This window comes from Rhinatrema bivittatum, chromosome 11 (assembly GCF_901001135.1).
Source record: "Rhinatrema bivittatum chromosome 11, aRhiBiv1.1, whole genome shotgun sequence".
Lineage (NCBI taxonomy): Eukaryota > Metazoa > Chordata > Amphibia > Gymnophiona > Rhinatrematidae > Rhinatrema > Rhinatrema bivittatum.
This window is the reverse complement of record NC_042625.1, coordinates 16,615,441-16,634,293: the sequence shown is the minus strand read 5'-3', so window position 1 is coordinate 16,634,293 and position 18,853 is coordinate 16,615,441. Positions and strand designations below refer to the sequence as shown.

Below are 18,853 nucleotides of genomic sequence, written 5' to 3'. Positions count from 1 at the left end.
AGGTGCTGACCTCACGAAACAGTGCCCAAGCAGTCAACTGAGAACGTCTACCCCTGAAAGACTCACCTGTTTTCCATTCAATTGTAATTACTTTTGTAACTGGAGGCCTACTTCAATACTAAGTAAAACAATAGTTATACTGTAATGGCTTTAGTGCAGGCATCAATTTAAGAGAGCTGGATGACAAATACAGATTTAATGGGTTCATGTATTGAAAAAATATATCCCTCTTTTTTTTTTTAGATGTGAAGTTGGGTGAACAGTTTTCTGCTGAGTTGGCAAGCAAGATTGGCAAGGACAACACAGCAGGCAATGTTACCACAGCTCAAAGTGTTGACCGATCAAGAGAAGATTTGCTTAACATTGAAACAGAAAAAATATCCATAACTGATAAAGGTGTTTCACAAATGCCAACATATACTCCTGATATAACAGAAAAAACAACATTATCAATAAGGAAGAAGCCTCCTTCATTAAAGCAAGTGAATACAGCAAGAAAACATTTAAGACCCAAAATGACACCAGCAGTGCTTCAAAAGCCATCCCTTGTGTCAACTCAGACAAGCTCCACTTCTCTACCCTATGGTGAAAGGCCACAAGCTCTGGGAGGTGTGATCACGCTACCTACCGAAGAAAAGCCAGCAGCCTCTGAGTTACCATTCTGGTTGGTTAAAAAAGGCCAGGGTGCTACAATAACGCACGTACCTTTTCAGGTTTCTCCTTACGTGGGTCTGCTCCTTTCCCCACGTGATATCCAGGAGAACCCAGACACAACAGAGCAGGAGTCCATGCCTGATATCACTGGAGCTCAGCGAGGTCATTTCATCGCCCCTGTGGTGAATCCGACTAATACTGTGGAGACTGATTGGAATGCATCTGAAGGAAATCAAGAGATGACCACCTCCACTATAATAACAACAACAGTGATCACCACCGAACAAACGCCAGGTAAAGTTACTTCATCTATCTATGTTAACATACTGAAATTGATTGATAAAATCTAAAAGATGCAATGCTCGAACCAGTACAGTATCTACAATATGAATGTTAATTTAAGGGCAGATTTTCAAAGCCCTACGTGTGTAAAATCTGGCATTTACACGTGTGGCTGGGTCTTTTGAGCACCAGGCGAATTTTCGAAGAGGCCCGCCCTCGCGAGTTAATGCCAGTACGCAAATAAATGCCGGGTCTCCTCAAAGGGGCAGACCGGGGGGGTGGGGAGCGGCGAGCAGGGACGCACATGTTAGAAAATTGACACGTCCATGTGTGCACACGCATGCACAGTGGAAAATCTACTCCTTAGCGTGCAGATTTGAAGGTGGTAAAAAATGTGCCATTTTGGTACAGTTGAAATTTTCCAAGGTGTAATTAAGTGACATTTAAAAAAAAATGTATTGAAAGTTGGATTGAATGCTAGCATTTTTTTTTTTAGATGTTTAGTTTGTTAGCTTTTTGTTTTTGTGATTATTATTTTTTATAATTTAGGTTGAGTTTTTTATATTTTTTTATTTTTTTGAGGGGAAATATATGTATGGGTAGATGTGCAATATGTTGTAATGGTATATATACAGGTAGCTGTGCAATATGCTGTTATTGTTAATCAGTAATTTGTTGTGCAATAATGTGTGTCGTCTTTATGAGATTTTTTTTTCTATTAAAAATGTTTTCATTTTTCTAAAAATGTATAAAACCTTTCCATGAAAAGTATGTATTGGGTCCTTTTGGATATATTTATTTGTAATTGTGACATTCCATTTAAATGAGAATGTTCTAGAATTTATGGTGTATTTTGTTATTTTATTTATGCAGCACCTAAAATTACATTTTCAAGTATATAATCACTATGGTGCAAAGGTTTGGAGCTTCTCCTTGGCATTAAAACGTCTTTTGAATGTATTCACAAAGCTCAATGTTATTAATCTTTTAAATAGGGGGATATGATAGCTTGGGGAAGTCTTTGCCTTTAGGGAGGTGTGATAAAGAACAGAAAACTAACTAGCTTACAACACAAAAGCCCTTTCATTCTTAAGATAAACAGAAAGACAGCAAAAAACCTCTTGCCTCAGCAGTGTTACACAAAAGTCATGCATTTAAACTTACAGGATTCTGACATTATTCCTGGAGCTTCCTTCTCTCCTTCTTGGCCCCTTTGCTCCTTCCTGAGTCTGAGTGTTTACTCAAGCCCTGTGGCCTGAATTCCCACTCTAGATACTTAAGGCAGACTGGGCCAGAAAACTGGTCCAGTCCTTTAAGGTGTGTGTTAAGGTTCTAGTCTATACACTCCTTCACAGGGGAAGATATATATATACGGCCAATATTCTGCACCATTTCTCATTTAAAATTGGACTCAGCTGGACAAATGGCAGGATTTTAAAATCCCTGCTGGCTGATCACCTTCATGTTATCCAGCTAAGTAGTTAGCTGGAAACAATTTAGCAGTATAACTTGGAGACATCCTGGGGATATTTCTAGGCAGAGTTAATTTAGCCGGATAAGTTATTTCACTAGCTACTATATTCAGAATTAGCTAGATAACTTATCCGGCTAAATCTGGTCGCCATAGTGCCATCCTAAAGTTAGCTAGATAAACTTATCCATTTATTTTTAAAATTGTTGGAAATATTGAGCAGCGCTGCCACACTGCTGTATATCCTGACAAAGTCAGATAAGTTTATCTGGTGAAGGTGGAGATTCACTAAGCTGCAATGTTTTATCACAGGAGGGGCCCAATATCGTGGGTGGGCATTCTCGTGATATTGTTCCCCTTCCCCAAGAAAATATTGCATGTCAGGGTTATGGCACTGACTGGGTCCAGGGGTAAGGCTGCCCCTGACCCATCTTTGGTGGAATGGCACTTTGCGAGGTAATGGAGTTTGGGGGATAGGGGGGTTAAAATTAGGGTCCATGATGAGGCCACCAATAATTGTTTTTGGCCATTTAAGAGGGGATTGGGGGGTATTGGAAGACAAATCTTTTGTTGAAAAGGGGGGTGGGAGATTGATGGTGGGCCCCTACCAGCTTTCATTTATATTAGAAACAGGAGGACAAGGGGGAGCTATCTATGGTATTTGGGTGAGGGGTTTGCAAGACATAATGAGCTGGGTGGAGGCAGGGTGTGTCATTGCACGGCTGTTTTTACTTATTTTATTTTACATTTGATTGGCGGCCCCAGAGGTGAATGGTGGAGGGATTCTCAAAAGACACCCAGTTACTTTTTTGGCTTTTTAGGGTGCTCACTTCTAGGGCCGCACAGCTCTTTAAATATACTGCGGGACCATTGGGACCCACATTAGAGTCTCAGTTCTCCCACAGTAGATTATTGTTTTTCAGAAAGGTGTAGCTAAAATAATGTGGCTGACAAATTTCTAAGTCAGCCGTGTTATTTTGTTTACATAGGATTACTTATGCATGAGCTGTTTTGCATGGATTTGCAAAATTCATGCATGTAAATGCTACGCTAAGCAGCTCATTATAATGGGAAGAGAATCTGGTGAAATTTATGCTAGATATCGTGAATATCGTGTGATATTGACTCAATAGGGCTATATCATGTAATATAAGCTGTTTAACATATGTTATAGCCCTAACACAGCTTGATGAATCTTCCCCTAACTTTACTAGCTGGACAATGTTGGAAAATGGATGCCATATGTATTCATAAATTGGTTTGGATTTATACAAATGTTCAAAGATTCCAAGCACTAAAAGCCAGTGCGACACTCCCAATATTTTTAATATCAGTGCGATTCTGTAAATATTCACAAGTGAACCAGGAAAGAAAGATCCAAACAGGGTGAATATAGAGACTTAACTCTAACTGCACATAGATTGGATTAATTCTTCTTGAGCTGCAAGTAGCTCCAATAGCCAAACCAGTTCATGGCTGGTCCTGATTCATTCTGATTAACTCTTCCTGCTTCAGAAAGGAATCCCAATTTAATCAACATCGGCTCCCACATCTATAGTATTTTCTAGACTTAAACCATTACATTTCTCAAGGATTTAGAATAAATGTACTAGTGAAACATGATATTTCATGCCTACTATGGACTCTATAGAGGTCAATATTGAAAAGGATTTGGCTGGGTAACTTTTAAATTTGCCTAAATAAACCCTAACTGGTGGATTTTAAAAGACCTATGTGCGACAAAGCCAGGAGATACAAGGGTGTCTCAGGCCAGCGCACGCAACACAAATTTTCAGAAGCACCTGTATATGCGCATATCTCCCAGTACACACACAAATCCAAACGTTTAAAAAAGAGGAAGGATAGGGGCAATGTCTGGTCAGGGCGTGGGCATGTCAGGGGAAGAATCAGAGATGTGCACATAAATACGAGGGGTCCCCACTTCGTAACTTTACTTCTGCTATTGCTAGCATATAAGTCCGGAAAGAAAAAAATCAGGGCTCGTCAGCGGGGTTTTGGGGTCGGGTCTAACAGGGGAGAAGGAAGCCTTTAAAACTAGGAAGGTTAGGAAGTCCTATACCTACACTGGGTGAACTGAGAAAAGGGTAAGTAGCCTCGGCGCGCACCCCTTATAAAATTCCCCCACAACGCAGTAGACACAGCATTTACATGCACATCTCTATATAGAATTGAGTGCATATGTACATGCATTCAGCCAATGTTATAACATATGCGCATATTGTGCGTATGTTATAAAATTGCCATGTCCATATGTGTGAGCCGGCATACACGTGCATATATATTGTGCTGCGAGCGAGGCATGTCTCGGTAGCGAGAATGCGGATTCTCTCACAGCACAAGCGGAGATGAGTGTTGGAGAGGTACCCACGTGTGAGATGCGGTGTTTTTCATTGCAATATCAGGTTCCAAAGGGTTTCTTTATTAGCAGCATAGGCACACTAAACAGCAGGAAATATCCAAGAACTTGGTACATTCGCACCTTGCTGCTTGCTCAAAGCTGGAAATGGGCCGCGCAGAGCTCTCACTACTTTGTGGCCCAGTTCTTTGGACTATGTTCGTCCAGATGGCCTTGCACTTACAGTCTTTGGAGCTTAGCGTGTCAGCGAACTGCAAAGCATCGGCAGAATGTGTTATAGCTGCAGTTGGAGGACGTCAGCGTCATGAACAGTCCAGGACGGATTGAGGTGCATGCAGTAGGCTCATCATTATCAATTTGACCAGGTTAGGGGGCAGACTGCCCAGTACCCCCTCCAGTGAAGGTGGTCATACACAAGGGCTCTGGATTATCCTGCCGCAGCAGGCCCGGGGATTGGGCCTTGACATATCAGCGGTTGGACATGTCTTTGAGGGGGGTGGATGGTCCTGCTATGTGGCGGACTGCCCAGGACCCCTCTGGTGGAGATGGTCATAAGGAGTACTCGTGGAGAGTGAGACTGTTTGAGGGGCATGAAGCCTTATGGCCACTCCTCAGCACTTGGGCCATGGGCTCTAATGTCAGGCCTGGGGATCAAGGATCAGGGATCAGGCCTGATGGATAAATGGCTGGACACATCTGTGAGGGGCCCTGGAGGGTCCTGCTTTGTGGTGGATTTTGCCCAGGACCCCTTGGCGCTTGGACCATGGGCTCTGTCAGGCCTGGGGATCAGGCTTGATGGATAAATGGCTGGAGACATCTGTGAGGGGCCCTGGAGCATACTGCTTTGTGGCAGACTGCCCAGGACCCCTCTGCACTTGTCCAATGGGTGCTGAGGTCAAACCCGGGGATTGGGCCTGACGAATAAATAGCTGGACACGTCTGTAAGGAACCCTGGATGGTCATGTTGTGTGGACGACTGCCTGGGACCCCGCTGGTGAAGGCGGTCATAGTGGGGCCACTCCTCGATGCTTGGGTTGTCAGAGAAGAATGGACAATAGAATGGGCAATCAAAAGGCTGGGTCAAGGAGGCATGTGTTGGCACCAGCTCTAGCCCATGCCGCAGTTGGGAAGAGTGAGCCCAACACCACCTGACCTTATCATCATACGCTTTGATGGCAACGATTCAGGTAATGGTGTTGGCATCAATCACGGAAGACTGAGCCACTTTGCCTCATTGTGGCCACCCCTCAAGATTCTGCTGGCCAGAAACCATACCTCAACAGAGCATTAAATGCACTGGGTGGGGAAGGTACCCTGCCAAAGCCATACAACGCCAGGGTGGTTATCACTGGTGACATGGTCGCTACCATTTGTGACAGGAATGGGTGGACGGACATTGGTGCAGAATTATATGCCCATGCTTCGGACAGAGTACATTTGTCGAACTTGGGAAACGATCTATTCCTTCAATCTATGCCAAGGCTATTCACCCATCTGATGCAGTAGTGACGGGAGTGCCCATCACGCGCAGGCAGAAGGTACTTCCATGCCTGCATGTGCCAGGCCCCTAAGGCAGTGGCAACCAAGTCCAGGAAAGCATTTGTAAATGCAGAGGCATTAGAAGTAAGCTGGGAAGTACCAATATGTACCGTGGGGAGGGGCTCTGGCAAGGCTTGTTTTATGGCAGCTGGGCCGAGATCCCCTTCGGCAGATGGGCTTTGGCAGGGGGCTTGCTTTGTGGTGGCCTGAGCTGGGGAACCCATCCGGTGCTTGGCGGTCATAATGCCTGTTCTGGGGGCCCGCTTTGGACCAGGACCCCACGACTCCATGTGGGTAGAGATTAAAGTATCGGCACCTGCCCAGCTGCAATTTCTGTAAACATTATGGACCGGACTTGGTGCCTGATTAGACTCCCATTTTAGGGATTCTAATAAAAGACTGTGGCCTTTGCATCCAAATTACGTGTCGCATTTTCCTTGTATGCAATTGTTGATGAACCAAAATTGAGTACAAAGTGCTTTTAAATGGAAATCAAGGTATGCCTGATTTGAAAATCATGGGGCAAGCATGACGGTGCCATGTAAGTCTCTCATTTTCACATGGCAGCACAGAGGCACATCCACGGCAGGCTGCAGATAAGGTCTGCTTTGAGTGAATTAAAACTTTTTAAGCTTGACCTATTTTAATGTTCTTTTAAAATTTGCAGAAATATTCTGTTTCTTTAATATTTTGGCATCTGTAGAAAGTGCCTTAGAATTAATAGCAATAGTGGGTATAAAAGCAGGCACAGATTTCACTGACTGGAATAGTGCAGCAATGTTTGAGAAGCTTTGAAAACCGATGCATTACCATGGCAAAACAAAAATCCTCGTTATGAATAATGATTTTTATATTAAAGCCAAAGTGAAACTTGGCAACACTGCAACCAATATTGCATGCTCGAATCCATAAGTACCATTGTAGTGATTAAGTTTTAAAAGTCGTATTGGCAGAGATTAATATGCTCTCACTTTCAGTCCTGTGCAGTGTGAATCTCTTCGATCCCGAGGGTTATATTGATTCTACAGACTACCCCCCACTACCACTGCATAACTTCCTGGAATGCACTTACAATGTGACCGTCTACACTGGATATGGAGTGGAGCTCCAGGTAAGAAGCTTTTGTGGATACGTCAGTTCTGGAAACTGCTTAATGCATAACTCTGTTAGAAACTACTTAATACATAACCCTGTTATAAACTGCTTAATGTATAACTCTGTTATATACTACTTAATGCATAACTCTGTTATAAACTAGCTGACTCCTGTTGAAAATTCAGCAGAGGTTATGTTGGATTGGATATGCTCAGCTTTCTCGCTCCCCAGTCTGAGCCTAGCACTTTCTTCCACCCACCCCTTTACTGCAGCACTTTTGTCCCCCTGCCCCCACCCCTGGCACTCGCAAACCGCCCTGATCCGAGCAATCTTGCTATTTCCCCCTCCTGTCCATCTGCCTGCTTCCCTCTGGTCCTGCAGCCCTTTTTCCAAGGCTTATCCATCACTGTGGCTCCAGTTTCCCTGCAGCACAGCAAAACATCCATTTGTATGTTCTGACTTACATGTGAGGTTTAGCGTCTACCGTCCAATACAGATTCCAAGCTACATGCATAGGTCGGCACATAAACCCATAGGCTCTAAGCCATGTGTGTGTGCTCCTCGGCAGCTACTGGGGGTGAGCATGTGCCAGATAGACACCACTTCTGGAGGCACACAGATTTTTTCTGCCTTATTACACCATTCACGTACCTTTAATTTTTATTCCATTTAATAGCATATATGAAAGCATTGAAAGGAAAAAAACAACCTCCAGAAATGTGCATTTTCACCTTTTCCAGCACACAGGGCAAGAGGCATTTGCAGACAGCCAACACACGTACTTGGCCAAGCGTACGCATGCATACATGCCGGAGGGCGTTAACTTATGCCCCTACACTTACAGGCAACATTTTGTGCTGACTCTGTCCCTGAAGTGCCTCTCCCTCAGCGAGTGTAAAAGTGCCCTGTGAAGCCGGGTCACACCTACATCCTTCCACATGCACTGAGCCCGGGGTCCATTTTAGAACAGCCAGGGCTTGCAAAATTATCCCCATGACAAATTCTTTGAAGCACAAGTTTAAAAAACTGCCACCCACAAGCATTTAAAGTGAAACAGCTATTATAATTTGAATGGTAACAAGATTATACATTTAAAAATACATCCAAGACGAGCAGTTATCATTACTGAAATGGCCTGTGTTCTTTTGCCTCACAAGCATCAAGAAACCTATAATACTATCTATTTTCACTTGAGAAAGCAATGCTCAATGAGGTGTAGTAGTGTATGCATTGCATTTTGTCCACAGAGCACTTCCAGTGTTGTGCATGCTCTGGAAATCTGTATAATTAATGACCAAAGATGATCAATAAAGTTACTGCATCACATGGAAAAGAAGAAGCTGGTTCAGCACTTGCAAGATAAGTTAGTGAATTAAAGGCCACTGTGCCCCCAGGAGAAAAGCATCAGCAAGACAAAAACTACAATATTTCATAGACTCTAGGCTCTAGTCTTATTATGTTTGAACATGAATGCATAAAAGCTTTCTGCTTATTTGGAGGCAAGTCACGTTCAAACCTACTATCTGCGCTACTAAGACATTCAACACTGAGACAATGTCAGATACGATTATATAATGCCAAAAGGTTAATATAGCACCTTAGGTGTCCATTTTCAGCCACTGACCAGCCAGCAAAGGTAGCTAGATAAGTTTATCTGGCTAACTTTGTTAGGATATTCAGCAGCATGGTAGCACCACTGACTATGTCTGACTATCTCAAAGGTAACTTTAGAAATGCTCTAAGACCCGACCAGAGTTAACCGGATAAGTTATCCAGCTAATTCTAAATATCAGGGGATTTTCAAAGTCAAAACAAAGACAAATGGTGCTGAATATCAACCTCTAAATGCTCTTTCCTGCTTCGGAGCAAAGAGGTCAATATTCACTAAGCTGGAGAGGAAAAGTTATCCAGATAAATCTAACCGGATAACCTTTAGCTGAATATTCAGCAGAACTTACCAGATAAGTGTTCCACTGAATATATGTAGCCATAACATTACCCAAAGTTATCTGGATAACTTTGCCACTCAGCAGCTTTCTGAATATAAAAAACCCAACAACAACTAGAAGCCAAACGGATGCTCCCCCGACCAACATATCTTTTAAAACTGAAACATGGGCAGAGCTAGTCCTTCCTCTCTCTCTCTCTCTCCCCCACCCCCTGCCCCACAATTCCTTTAAAAATTGTCAGGCTGTGCATCAGTGATTGCTCATCCCCACCCCCAATCTCTTACCTTTAAAAAATTGTGGCCGAAAATTTCCACCTCTCCATCCTACCTCCATTCTCCCAAAAATATCCCCATAGCAGAGCGAGACGGTCTTATTCCCACTCACTCTGCTGAATCCTCAATGCCATAGCTCTGATAGCCACCAGCACTTAGTATTCTTATTCATTTTGCTCCTGGGTGAAGCAGCCAATCCTGTTCAGAAATCCGTACTGAATGGGTATTGTCCAATTCCCTATCAGTGAGTGCTCAACAGAGATTGGTCTCTTCAATGACAGGGAGGAACAGGAATCCGTCTCTTCCCTATCGGTGAGTACTAAATGAGATTGGGCTCTTTTCCGAAGGAGGATTGGTTGCTTCACCCAGGAGTGAAGTGCATATGTTAATACTAAGTGCTGTTAGCTGTCAGATCGACTAACATTTAGTAATCAGTGGAGTGGAAGAAAGTCTCTCTTCCACCTGCTTTGCTTTGGGGATACATTTAGGGCTTTGGGGGTGGCAGGATGGAGGTTTTTGGTCACCATTTTTCTTAAAGGTAAGAGGGGGGTGTGAAGGTCTGTGTGCAGTTCTTATCTCCTGCCAGCAGGGGCCCTCAGTGGGCCACATATACTTGCTGCACAGGCCTCCAGTCTTTATGTGTTCTGGCACTGTCATAGTTATAAGCCAGCCTCATAGTCAGTGCCTTGCCTTAGCTTGCTCCAAGTTCTGGACATAGTTGTATTCTTGCGTGTGTTCTAATCTTAGCCTTTCTGGCCCTGATCTAAAGACTTCAAGTCTTAATCTGTTTTCCTGTTCTTCTTTGTTTGGTCCTAGTCTTCTCTTCTATTTCCCTGTTGCCTATTTTAATGGGTGCCTTTCTGTACCCTTATTTGATTTCACAGCTCAGTCCTGCTCATGTTCCAGTCCTGAGTGTGAGAACCTTCTGTTTATATCTTGCTGGCCACCAGCACCCAAGAGCTCAACCCGAAGGGAAAATGGCTGGTATAGGCAGAAGAAACCGTGTTCCTGTCCTGTTTCTGCCAGCCTTTCCAGCGTTCAGCCCCACTACTATCCCTAGGGTCAGAATACCAGCACCATGCTGTGACAGGGGACAGGGAGGGATCAATGCCAATTGGTCCAACAATTTTTCAAGACATTGGGTGGTGGGGGGATTGACCGATGCTCAGTCACTAGTTTTGTTTTTTTAGTTATCCGACTTTAGGACAGTATTTTTTTTTCCAGCCAGAGTTAGCCAGATAGCTTTATCTGGCTAGCACTAACCGGATAAATTTTAGTAATTACTGCACAGCGCCCCACACCTCATGCTCTCCCTTTTTATCTGATGAAAATTTAGTGCTAGGCAGAATTTGAAATGCCATGTTTTGTCCAGCTTTCCTCAAAAAATAGTCAGACACTTTCATTATCAATCTCTTAACATCTCTTTATCCATTTCCAGGCAATTACAATGAATAATTTGAAAAAAAAATGAAGCCACAATGTACATTGCTACTTAACTACCAAAATATGTTTTTGTGTAGTTGTGGCCAGAGAATGTTCACCAAGGGGGTAATTTTCAAAGGAGTTACGCGCATAAATGTAACTACTATTGTAGCAATTTTCAAAAGCCATTTACTCACATAAAGTGCACTTATGCGAATAAATCCTATGGATGATTCAATGGCATATATTGTAGCAATTTTCAAAAGCCCACTTACTCGAGTAAAGTGCATTTACATGCGTAAAACCCAGATTTACGCATGTAAATGCTTTTTAAAATCCGCCCCCATCTGAATAAAGATTCATAACAAATATATAAACGTCTGAAAAATCTATTTGTACTTGCTATTTAAGGGGGTGAATTTTGAAATGGTTTCAGCATGTAAGTAGCATGTCTATGCATTAAGTAATATTTTGCAAAAACCTGAAGTATACCCATACCAGCATGTCATGCGGAAATGTCGATGGGAAAAAAATAGGCATTCCAGAGAGGAATCAGAAGTTTGCACACAAGTTGGCATCGTGTACGCAGCATACATGCATCCATTACCAAACACTGCATGCTTTTACACCTGCTAATTAAATTGTGAAAGTAAAATTGCAGGTCTTTTGGCTGGAGTTTTTGGGTGGGCAGTCTGGATTAAGTAGTGTGAGGTGGGGCATTCAGAGTGAAGTGCTGAAGAGTCTAGATGAACTGGAGGAGCTGTCAACGGACTGGCCATTAAAAGTATGCCTGCGAGTATTTTCATAAGCGGAGTATGCGCGTACTTTATTGTTGCGGTCCTGGTCGCGGGGTTCGTGACCGGGTCCTTACCTCCGCGGCACCTGGGGAACCGGCGACGGGCTCCGGCGTCTTCTTGGGCCTACTTGGCCTCTCCGCGACAGCGTCTCCACGAGGGAGATGCCACCGAACTACAAATCTTGGCTCGGCCCCTGTTAGGTGCGCGCGCGCGAGGGGGAGCAATTTAAAGGGGCCTTGGCGCGAAATCGCGGTCAGGCCCCGGAGATGACGTCAGACGCCGGCAAGGATTTAAACCCGGCGTCTGACTTGCACCGAGGTTGACTCCTTGAGAGTAACAAGTTGTCATTCCTGCTCTTTCTGTTCCTGCTTTGTTCCAGCTTCCGTTCCAGATCCAGCTACCACTCCTGCTCCAGTCTCTGCTCCTGCTCCAGCCTCCGCTCCTGATCCAATCCCATATTCAGATTGTCTTCTGGTTTCTGACCCTGGTCCGTCTCCTGGTACTCCTTGACCGCCACCAGCCTAGAACTTGGATCTGCTTCCACTACTGTCCTGCCTCTCCGGGAGACCCCTCCTAAGTCCCTGTGGTCCGGGTTCTCACGGGCTCCTTCCGGGAGGACCTCGGGCTTCCAGGGTGAAGTCTCGGCTAGGTCTCCCAGCTCCGTGCCACCCCTCCAGCCTTCTCGTCTCTGCGAAGTTCACGTGCTATTCATCCATCTCTCCGCACGGCCGGACCAAGGGTCCACCACACCGGTCGCAACAGTTTGCAAGGCCATGGACCCAGCAGACATCTCAGGCTTTCAAGCCATTCCAGGCATGGCCCAATGGTTACAGCAGCAACAGCATTGCCTTGACGTCCTTGCTGCCACCGTTGAGCGCTTGGCGAATCGTTTGGATTCAACACCTCCTGAGCCGCCCTTCGTGCAACCCTCCGCTCCTGTGGTGAGTGTGACTGCACCTACTCAGCTGCCCGCACCTTCTCGCTATTCGGGAGATGCCAAGAGCTGCCGGGGGTTTTTGAATTAATGCTACATAAGGTTCTCTCTTCTACCGAGTCAGTTCCCCTCAGACTCCGTAAAGATAGCTATATCCTGTCTTTACTGGATGGAAAGGCGCTGAGCTGGGCCTTGCCCACGTGGGAGCGCAGTGATCCATTGCTAAATAATTTACAACAATTTGTAACTAATTTCAAGCAAGCATTCGATGAACCTGCATGTTTGTGTTCAGCTACATCTGAACTTCTGCAATTACGGCAGGGATCTCGGTCTTTGGCAGTCTATGCAATCGAATTCCGCACCACCTTGGAGGTGGGATGGTGAGACGACAGTCTGTGGGGAGTCTTCCTGGAGGGTCTTTCTGCTCGTACCAAGGACGAGTTGGCTGCCAGGGACATTCCAGATGATCTCAATGTGCTAATAGACTTGGCGGGGCGTATTGACCGTCGCCTTCAGGAAAGGGCGAGGGAGGGACGACCGCCTCATCGACCAATATCATTGGCTCCTGCCTTCTTGATCCTGGAAAAAGCAGTACACCTGGTAGTATTGGGATTAACATGGTTACAACTACATTCTCCAGTTATCCATTGGGACACACTACAAATTGCTCAATGGAGTTCCTTTTGCTTTATTAACTGCCTCAAGGTTCCGTGCTCTTCTCGAGTGTCTCTGCTGAACACTGCCGTCTTGCCTCCTACGCTGTATGCTGAGTTTGCAGATGTCTTCTCCAAGAAGAAAGCAGAGATCTTGCCACAGCATCGTCCATTCGACTGTGCGATTGACCTACTACCAGGAACCATGCCACCCCGTGGGAGGGTCTAAATCTTATCTCTGCCAGAGACACGAGCTATGTCTGAATATATTTCCGAAAACCTCGCCAAGGGATTCATCAGACCCTCCAAATCTCCTGCTGGGGCAGGATTTTTCTTTATAGGGAAAAAGTATGGCACCCTAAGCCCATGCATAAATTACAGAGGGCTGAATGCCATTACCAAGCGGGATCGTTATCCTCTTCTGCTGATCCCTGAGCTCCTGGACAGATTACAATGAGCCAAGATTTTCACCAAACGTGACCTTCGGGGTGCTTACAGTCTGGTTCAGATTCGCCCTGGAGATGAATGGAAGATTGCCTTCAATACTAGGGACGGGCATTATGAGTACTTGGTAATGCCATTTGGACTCTGTAACGCCCCAGCAGTCTTACAAAATCTTATGAACGAAGTTCTTCGCAAGATGTTGCATTCTTCGGTCATAGTGTACTTGGACGATGTCCTGATTTACTCCTGGGATTTGGAGTCCCATTGACATGTCAAACAAGTTCTAAAGGTCAACCATCTATATGCGAAACTAGAAAAGTGCATGTTCGAACGGGAGTCCCTTCCTTTCCTGGGATACATTGTCTCATCTACAGGATTTCATATGGATCCAAAAAAGATGTCAGCCATTAAAGACTGGCCTTGTCCAATAGGAATAAAAGCCTTACAGCGCTTCCTCGGATTCGCAAATTTCTACAGACAATTCATTCCTCATTATTCGCTTAGGGTGGTGCCACTTACTGCCCTTACTAAGAAAGGGGCCGATGCTAAGATGTGGCCAGAAGCAGCCTGTCAAGCTTTTGAGGATCTAAAGAAGGCTTTCTTACTAGACACGTGTCTACACCACCAGGATCCGCAATGCCCCTTTATTGTGGAAGTGGACACCTCTAACATAGCAATAGGGGCAGTCAACACTCCAGTTCTGGGAGAGTACTCAAATGCTCCTATTTCTCCAAGAAATTTTCCGCAGCTGAGTACAATTACAGTATGGGAAACAAGGAACTCTTAGCTATTAAGTTGGCATTTGAGGAATGGAGACAATGGTTGGAAGGGGCAATCCATCCCATCACAGTTTACACGGATCATAAGAATCTGGAGTTCTTGTGTCAAGCACAACGTCTAAACCACAGACAAGCTCGTTGGTCTCTTTTCTTCAATCACTTTAACTTCACCCTTCGCTACCGACCCGCCTCCAAGAACATCCGAGCAGATGCTTTGTCTCATACCACGGATCTGGAGGGAGAGGGAGAACTTCCTCAGTACATCTTGGATCCAGCAAGAATCAACCTATCTAGACTTGTCGTAGGCCCGCTGGGAAGGATGGTGGTCCCACGACGCCTTCGGAAGAGAGTTTTGGTATGGGGTCATGACTCCCTCACTAGCAGCCATGCGGGGCGGGAGAGGACACTGGAGCTCCTCAATCGGTACTATTGGTGGCCTAACATGAGGCACGATGTGCGTACATATGTTAGTTCTTGCCCCACCTGCGCTAAACAAAAACCCCAAACAGGTCAGCCGTGGGGTTTTCTGCAATCATTGCCTATACCCATAGAACCCTGGACTCATATAGCCACGGATTTTGTGGTGGATTTACCCTCTAGACAGTCATTTGGGTCATAGTGGATCATTTCTCCAAGATGGCTCATTTCGTTTCACTTCCCAAGTTACCATCTGCACCGGAGCTAGCTCAACTCTTCACACAGCACATCTTTCGAGTTCATGGACTGCCGCAAAATATTGTCTCTACCCGGGGTCTTCAATTTACAACCCGGTACTGGAGGGCATTATGTAAGAAATGTGGAATTCAGCTCAATTTGTCCACGGCCTTCCATCCTCAAAGTAATGGACAAACCGAACGCATGAATCGTTCTTTAAAGATATTCCTTCGTATCTTTGCTATGGAGAGACAAAACAACTGGGTCATGTTACTACCTTGGGCCGAATTCTCATATAATAATCATAATCATTCGGTCACCGGGAAGTCGCCCTTTCAAGTAGTGTACGGTAAGCAACTCAAACCACCACTACCTTTGCCAGTAACTGTTCCCCCGCCAGCAGCTCAATTATCTGCTCAACAGTTGCAAAGACTCTGGAGCTCCATTCAAGACAAGCTGTCGAGGTCAGCAAGGGCTACGCAAAGGTGTGCCAATCGGCATCGACGACCTGCACCAGTGTTCCTACCAGGCGATGGGGTCTGCCTAAGCACCAAAAATATACATCTTCAAGTTCCGTCCCGGAAACTAGCACCTAAGTACTGTGGTCCTTTCCGAATCGCTGAAAGAATAGGGCTGGTCTCGTACTGCCTACGTCTTCCCACAACCCTCGCATTCACAATGTGTTTCATGTCTCTTTACTTAAACCAGTAATTCTTTCCAGATTTCATCGTAGGCCACCAGATCCTTCCGAGACTCCAGCCGATGGGGAGCTGACATATCAGGTTCGAGAGGTCTTGGATGTGCATTTTCATCATCGTCGATGGGAGTACTTACTCGCCTGGGAAGGATGCGGTCCTGAGGACAACACCTGGGAGCCCGCCCGTAACATCTTGGACAAATCCCTCCTGCACCAGTTCCATTTGGACCATCCTTTTAAACCTGGTCCCTTGAGGATGGGGCGTAAGAAGGGGGGTACTGTTGCGGTCCTGGTCACGGGGTTACGACCGGGTCCTTACCTCCGCGGCACCCAGGGAACCGGCGACGGGCTCCGGTGTCTTCTTGGGCCTACTTGGCCTCTCTGCGACAGCGTCTCCACGAGGGAGATGCCACCGAGCTGCAAATCTTGCTCTGCCCCTCTTAGGCGCATGTGTGCGCAAGGGGGAGCTATTTAAAGGGGCCTTGGCGAGAAATCGCAGCCAGGCCCCGGAGATGACGTCAGACGCCGTCAAGGATTTAAACCCGGCGTCTGACTAGGGAACCTTGCCTTGCACCGAGGTTGACTCCTTGAGAGTAACAAGTTGCCGTTCCTGCTCTTTCTGTTCCTGCTTTGTTCCAGCTTCCGTTCCAGATCCAGCTACCACTCCTGCTCCAGTCTCTGCTCCTGATCCAGCCTCCTCTCCTGATCCAGTCCCATCTTCGGATTGTCTTCTGGTTTCTGACCCTGGTCCGTCTCCTGGTACTCCTTGACCACCGCCAGCCTAGAACTTGGATCTGCTTCCGCTACTGTCCTGCCGCTCCGGGAGAACCCTCCTAAGTCCCAGCGGTCCAGGTTCTCACGGGCTCCTCCCGGGGGGACCTCAGGCTTCCAGGGTGAAGTCTCGGCCAGGTCTCCTGGCTCCGTGCCGCCCTCCAGCCTTCTCGTCTCTGCGGAGTTCACGTGCCATTCATCCATCTCTCCACACAGCCAGACCAAGGGTCCACCACACCAGTCGCAACACTTTATAACATACCTGCCTCCACGCACAACTAAGGATTATTATGTGCACACAGCACAACTGTTTCACATGTAAAATATATGTGAATACTTCTATAAAATGGATATTGAAAGTATGTGATGCCCTGCACTTCAAAATGGATGCAACTTTGGGGACAGAGAAGTGCACCACCCAGCTTATCAAATGCTGCTGTAACTTTAAACGCTGACTTACGCACACTGTTGAAAACTACCTTGCCTAGTTATTAGTGGGCACATTAATAATCTATAAAGAGCCTTCAGCATCCTTTTAAGAATTCGCTTTTCCCTTCCAAAACTGAGGACTCTTCAAGATGAACTACGCTTGTTGTTCTTTTTGTTCTGTTTGATGACATTGCAGGTTATTTATGGTCAAGAGGGACAAAAGTATCCACATTAATTTGAGTACAGTGACAACAGGAGGAAAATGTATGTCCTTACTGTTTGAAAGAAGAACCACAAATTAAATCTTCAGATGGTTTGAAACATATTACCAAGGCTGGACTTCCCCTCTGATGTGTATTTGTTTTTACTAGCTCTGCTGTCCAAAATAAATCAATGCTGTGTCTTTCATAATGATTTATTACCATAGGAACAACAGGCAAGGAGCACAGAGCACCCTAAGATTTGCTCTAGCAAAAACATTTTTTCCTGTCAAACAGTCACAAAGCAGTACTGGCTCATAAGCTGGTTACTGGCTCTAAGCAAGGCTGGGTAAATGTTCACAGAAATTTTCACAATTTTGCCAATTCTTGTAAAAACATAGTGGACATGTTTTTATTCACCAGAAGCAGTCAAGACACATCTGTATACTAATTGAGATTCCGTCCAATTAATATGGATTCATCTTGAAACTACCAATCCCAGATCTGAAGTAGTCCAATTTTCCTTGGATCCATATTATCTATGACAATTGTTTCACTACAGAATAATGGATTGAACAGAATAGGTTAATCGTTAAATTAAAAACCACTAATCAATGAAATAGTTGCAAAAATCATTACTGATGAACATTGACTCCTGTTCCCCTCCCTCTCACCACATATCGCCCCACCCCCGCCCACCACCACTACCACCATCATATTTCTCAATCAATAGCTCAGTACACAACTGTTCAGAGTTGAATAAGATGGTCACAAGTTTATTAGATCATCTGACAGGAGAATCTAACTGGGTGCTTCTAGATTGCTTAGCTTTCAACCTGACTCTCTCACCCACTAAGGGAGAGGCCATCTGGGATCACCAATTCACTGACCAAGTGAAGCCCAGGATCCACCAAAGATTGCAAAGTCCCAAGTGTAACTTGCCCCAGGGGCCATCTGACTGCCACCATGCCTTGCGAGGGGTCCACCTTCAACAGTTATGGATTCTGGCTAAACCAGGCATGGACCAGGCTTGCACCATCGTATCTGATCCATAGCTGGGTTATCCCGAGCAACATAACACAGGCCAGGGCATCAGTCATAATCATATAATGCGAGCCCTTTCAGGGAAATAAATGAATATTCCTAACCCTCGTTTCAGTACTCCTGTCCTTCATGCACTTGAATATGCGTATAAGGGCATAAAAACTACTAGCCAATTTAATAGTTGCAGAAATCATTGCAGATGATCAATTATTGGTTTCAATAAGGTAGTCCTCAACACTGGACCAGTAGATGACTTGAAAAAATGTAAACAATGGGTGTGATAGTGTAGAGTATGAATATATTATTTCTACTAGGAACAGGATGCAGCCTGAGTTACCTCCAGCTGCCAAGTGCAGATCAGAGTTGGGAATAACCCATGATGTAATCTAG

The 18,853-nt window shown here is 45.3% G+C and overlaps 1 protein-coding gene across 1 annotated transcript in view; it reads left to right on the top strand.

The window, feature by feature from the left end:
• The first annotated feature begins 407 nt into the window (after positions 1-407).
• SEZ6L (seizure related 6 homolog like) overlaps positions 408-18,853 on the top strand; it is a 220,921-nt gene continuing 202,475 nt past the window's right edge. Inside the window, exons 1-2 of the mRNA XM_029571268.1 lie at positions 408-948; positions 7,301-7,434. Of these exons, the coding sequence (XP_029427128.1) occupies positions 408-948; positions 7,301-7,434 (675 nt within the window). The remainder of the gene's footprint in view (positions 949-7,300; positions 7,435-18,853) is intronic.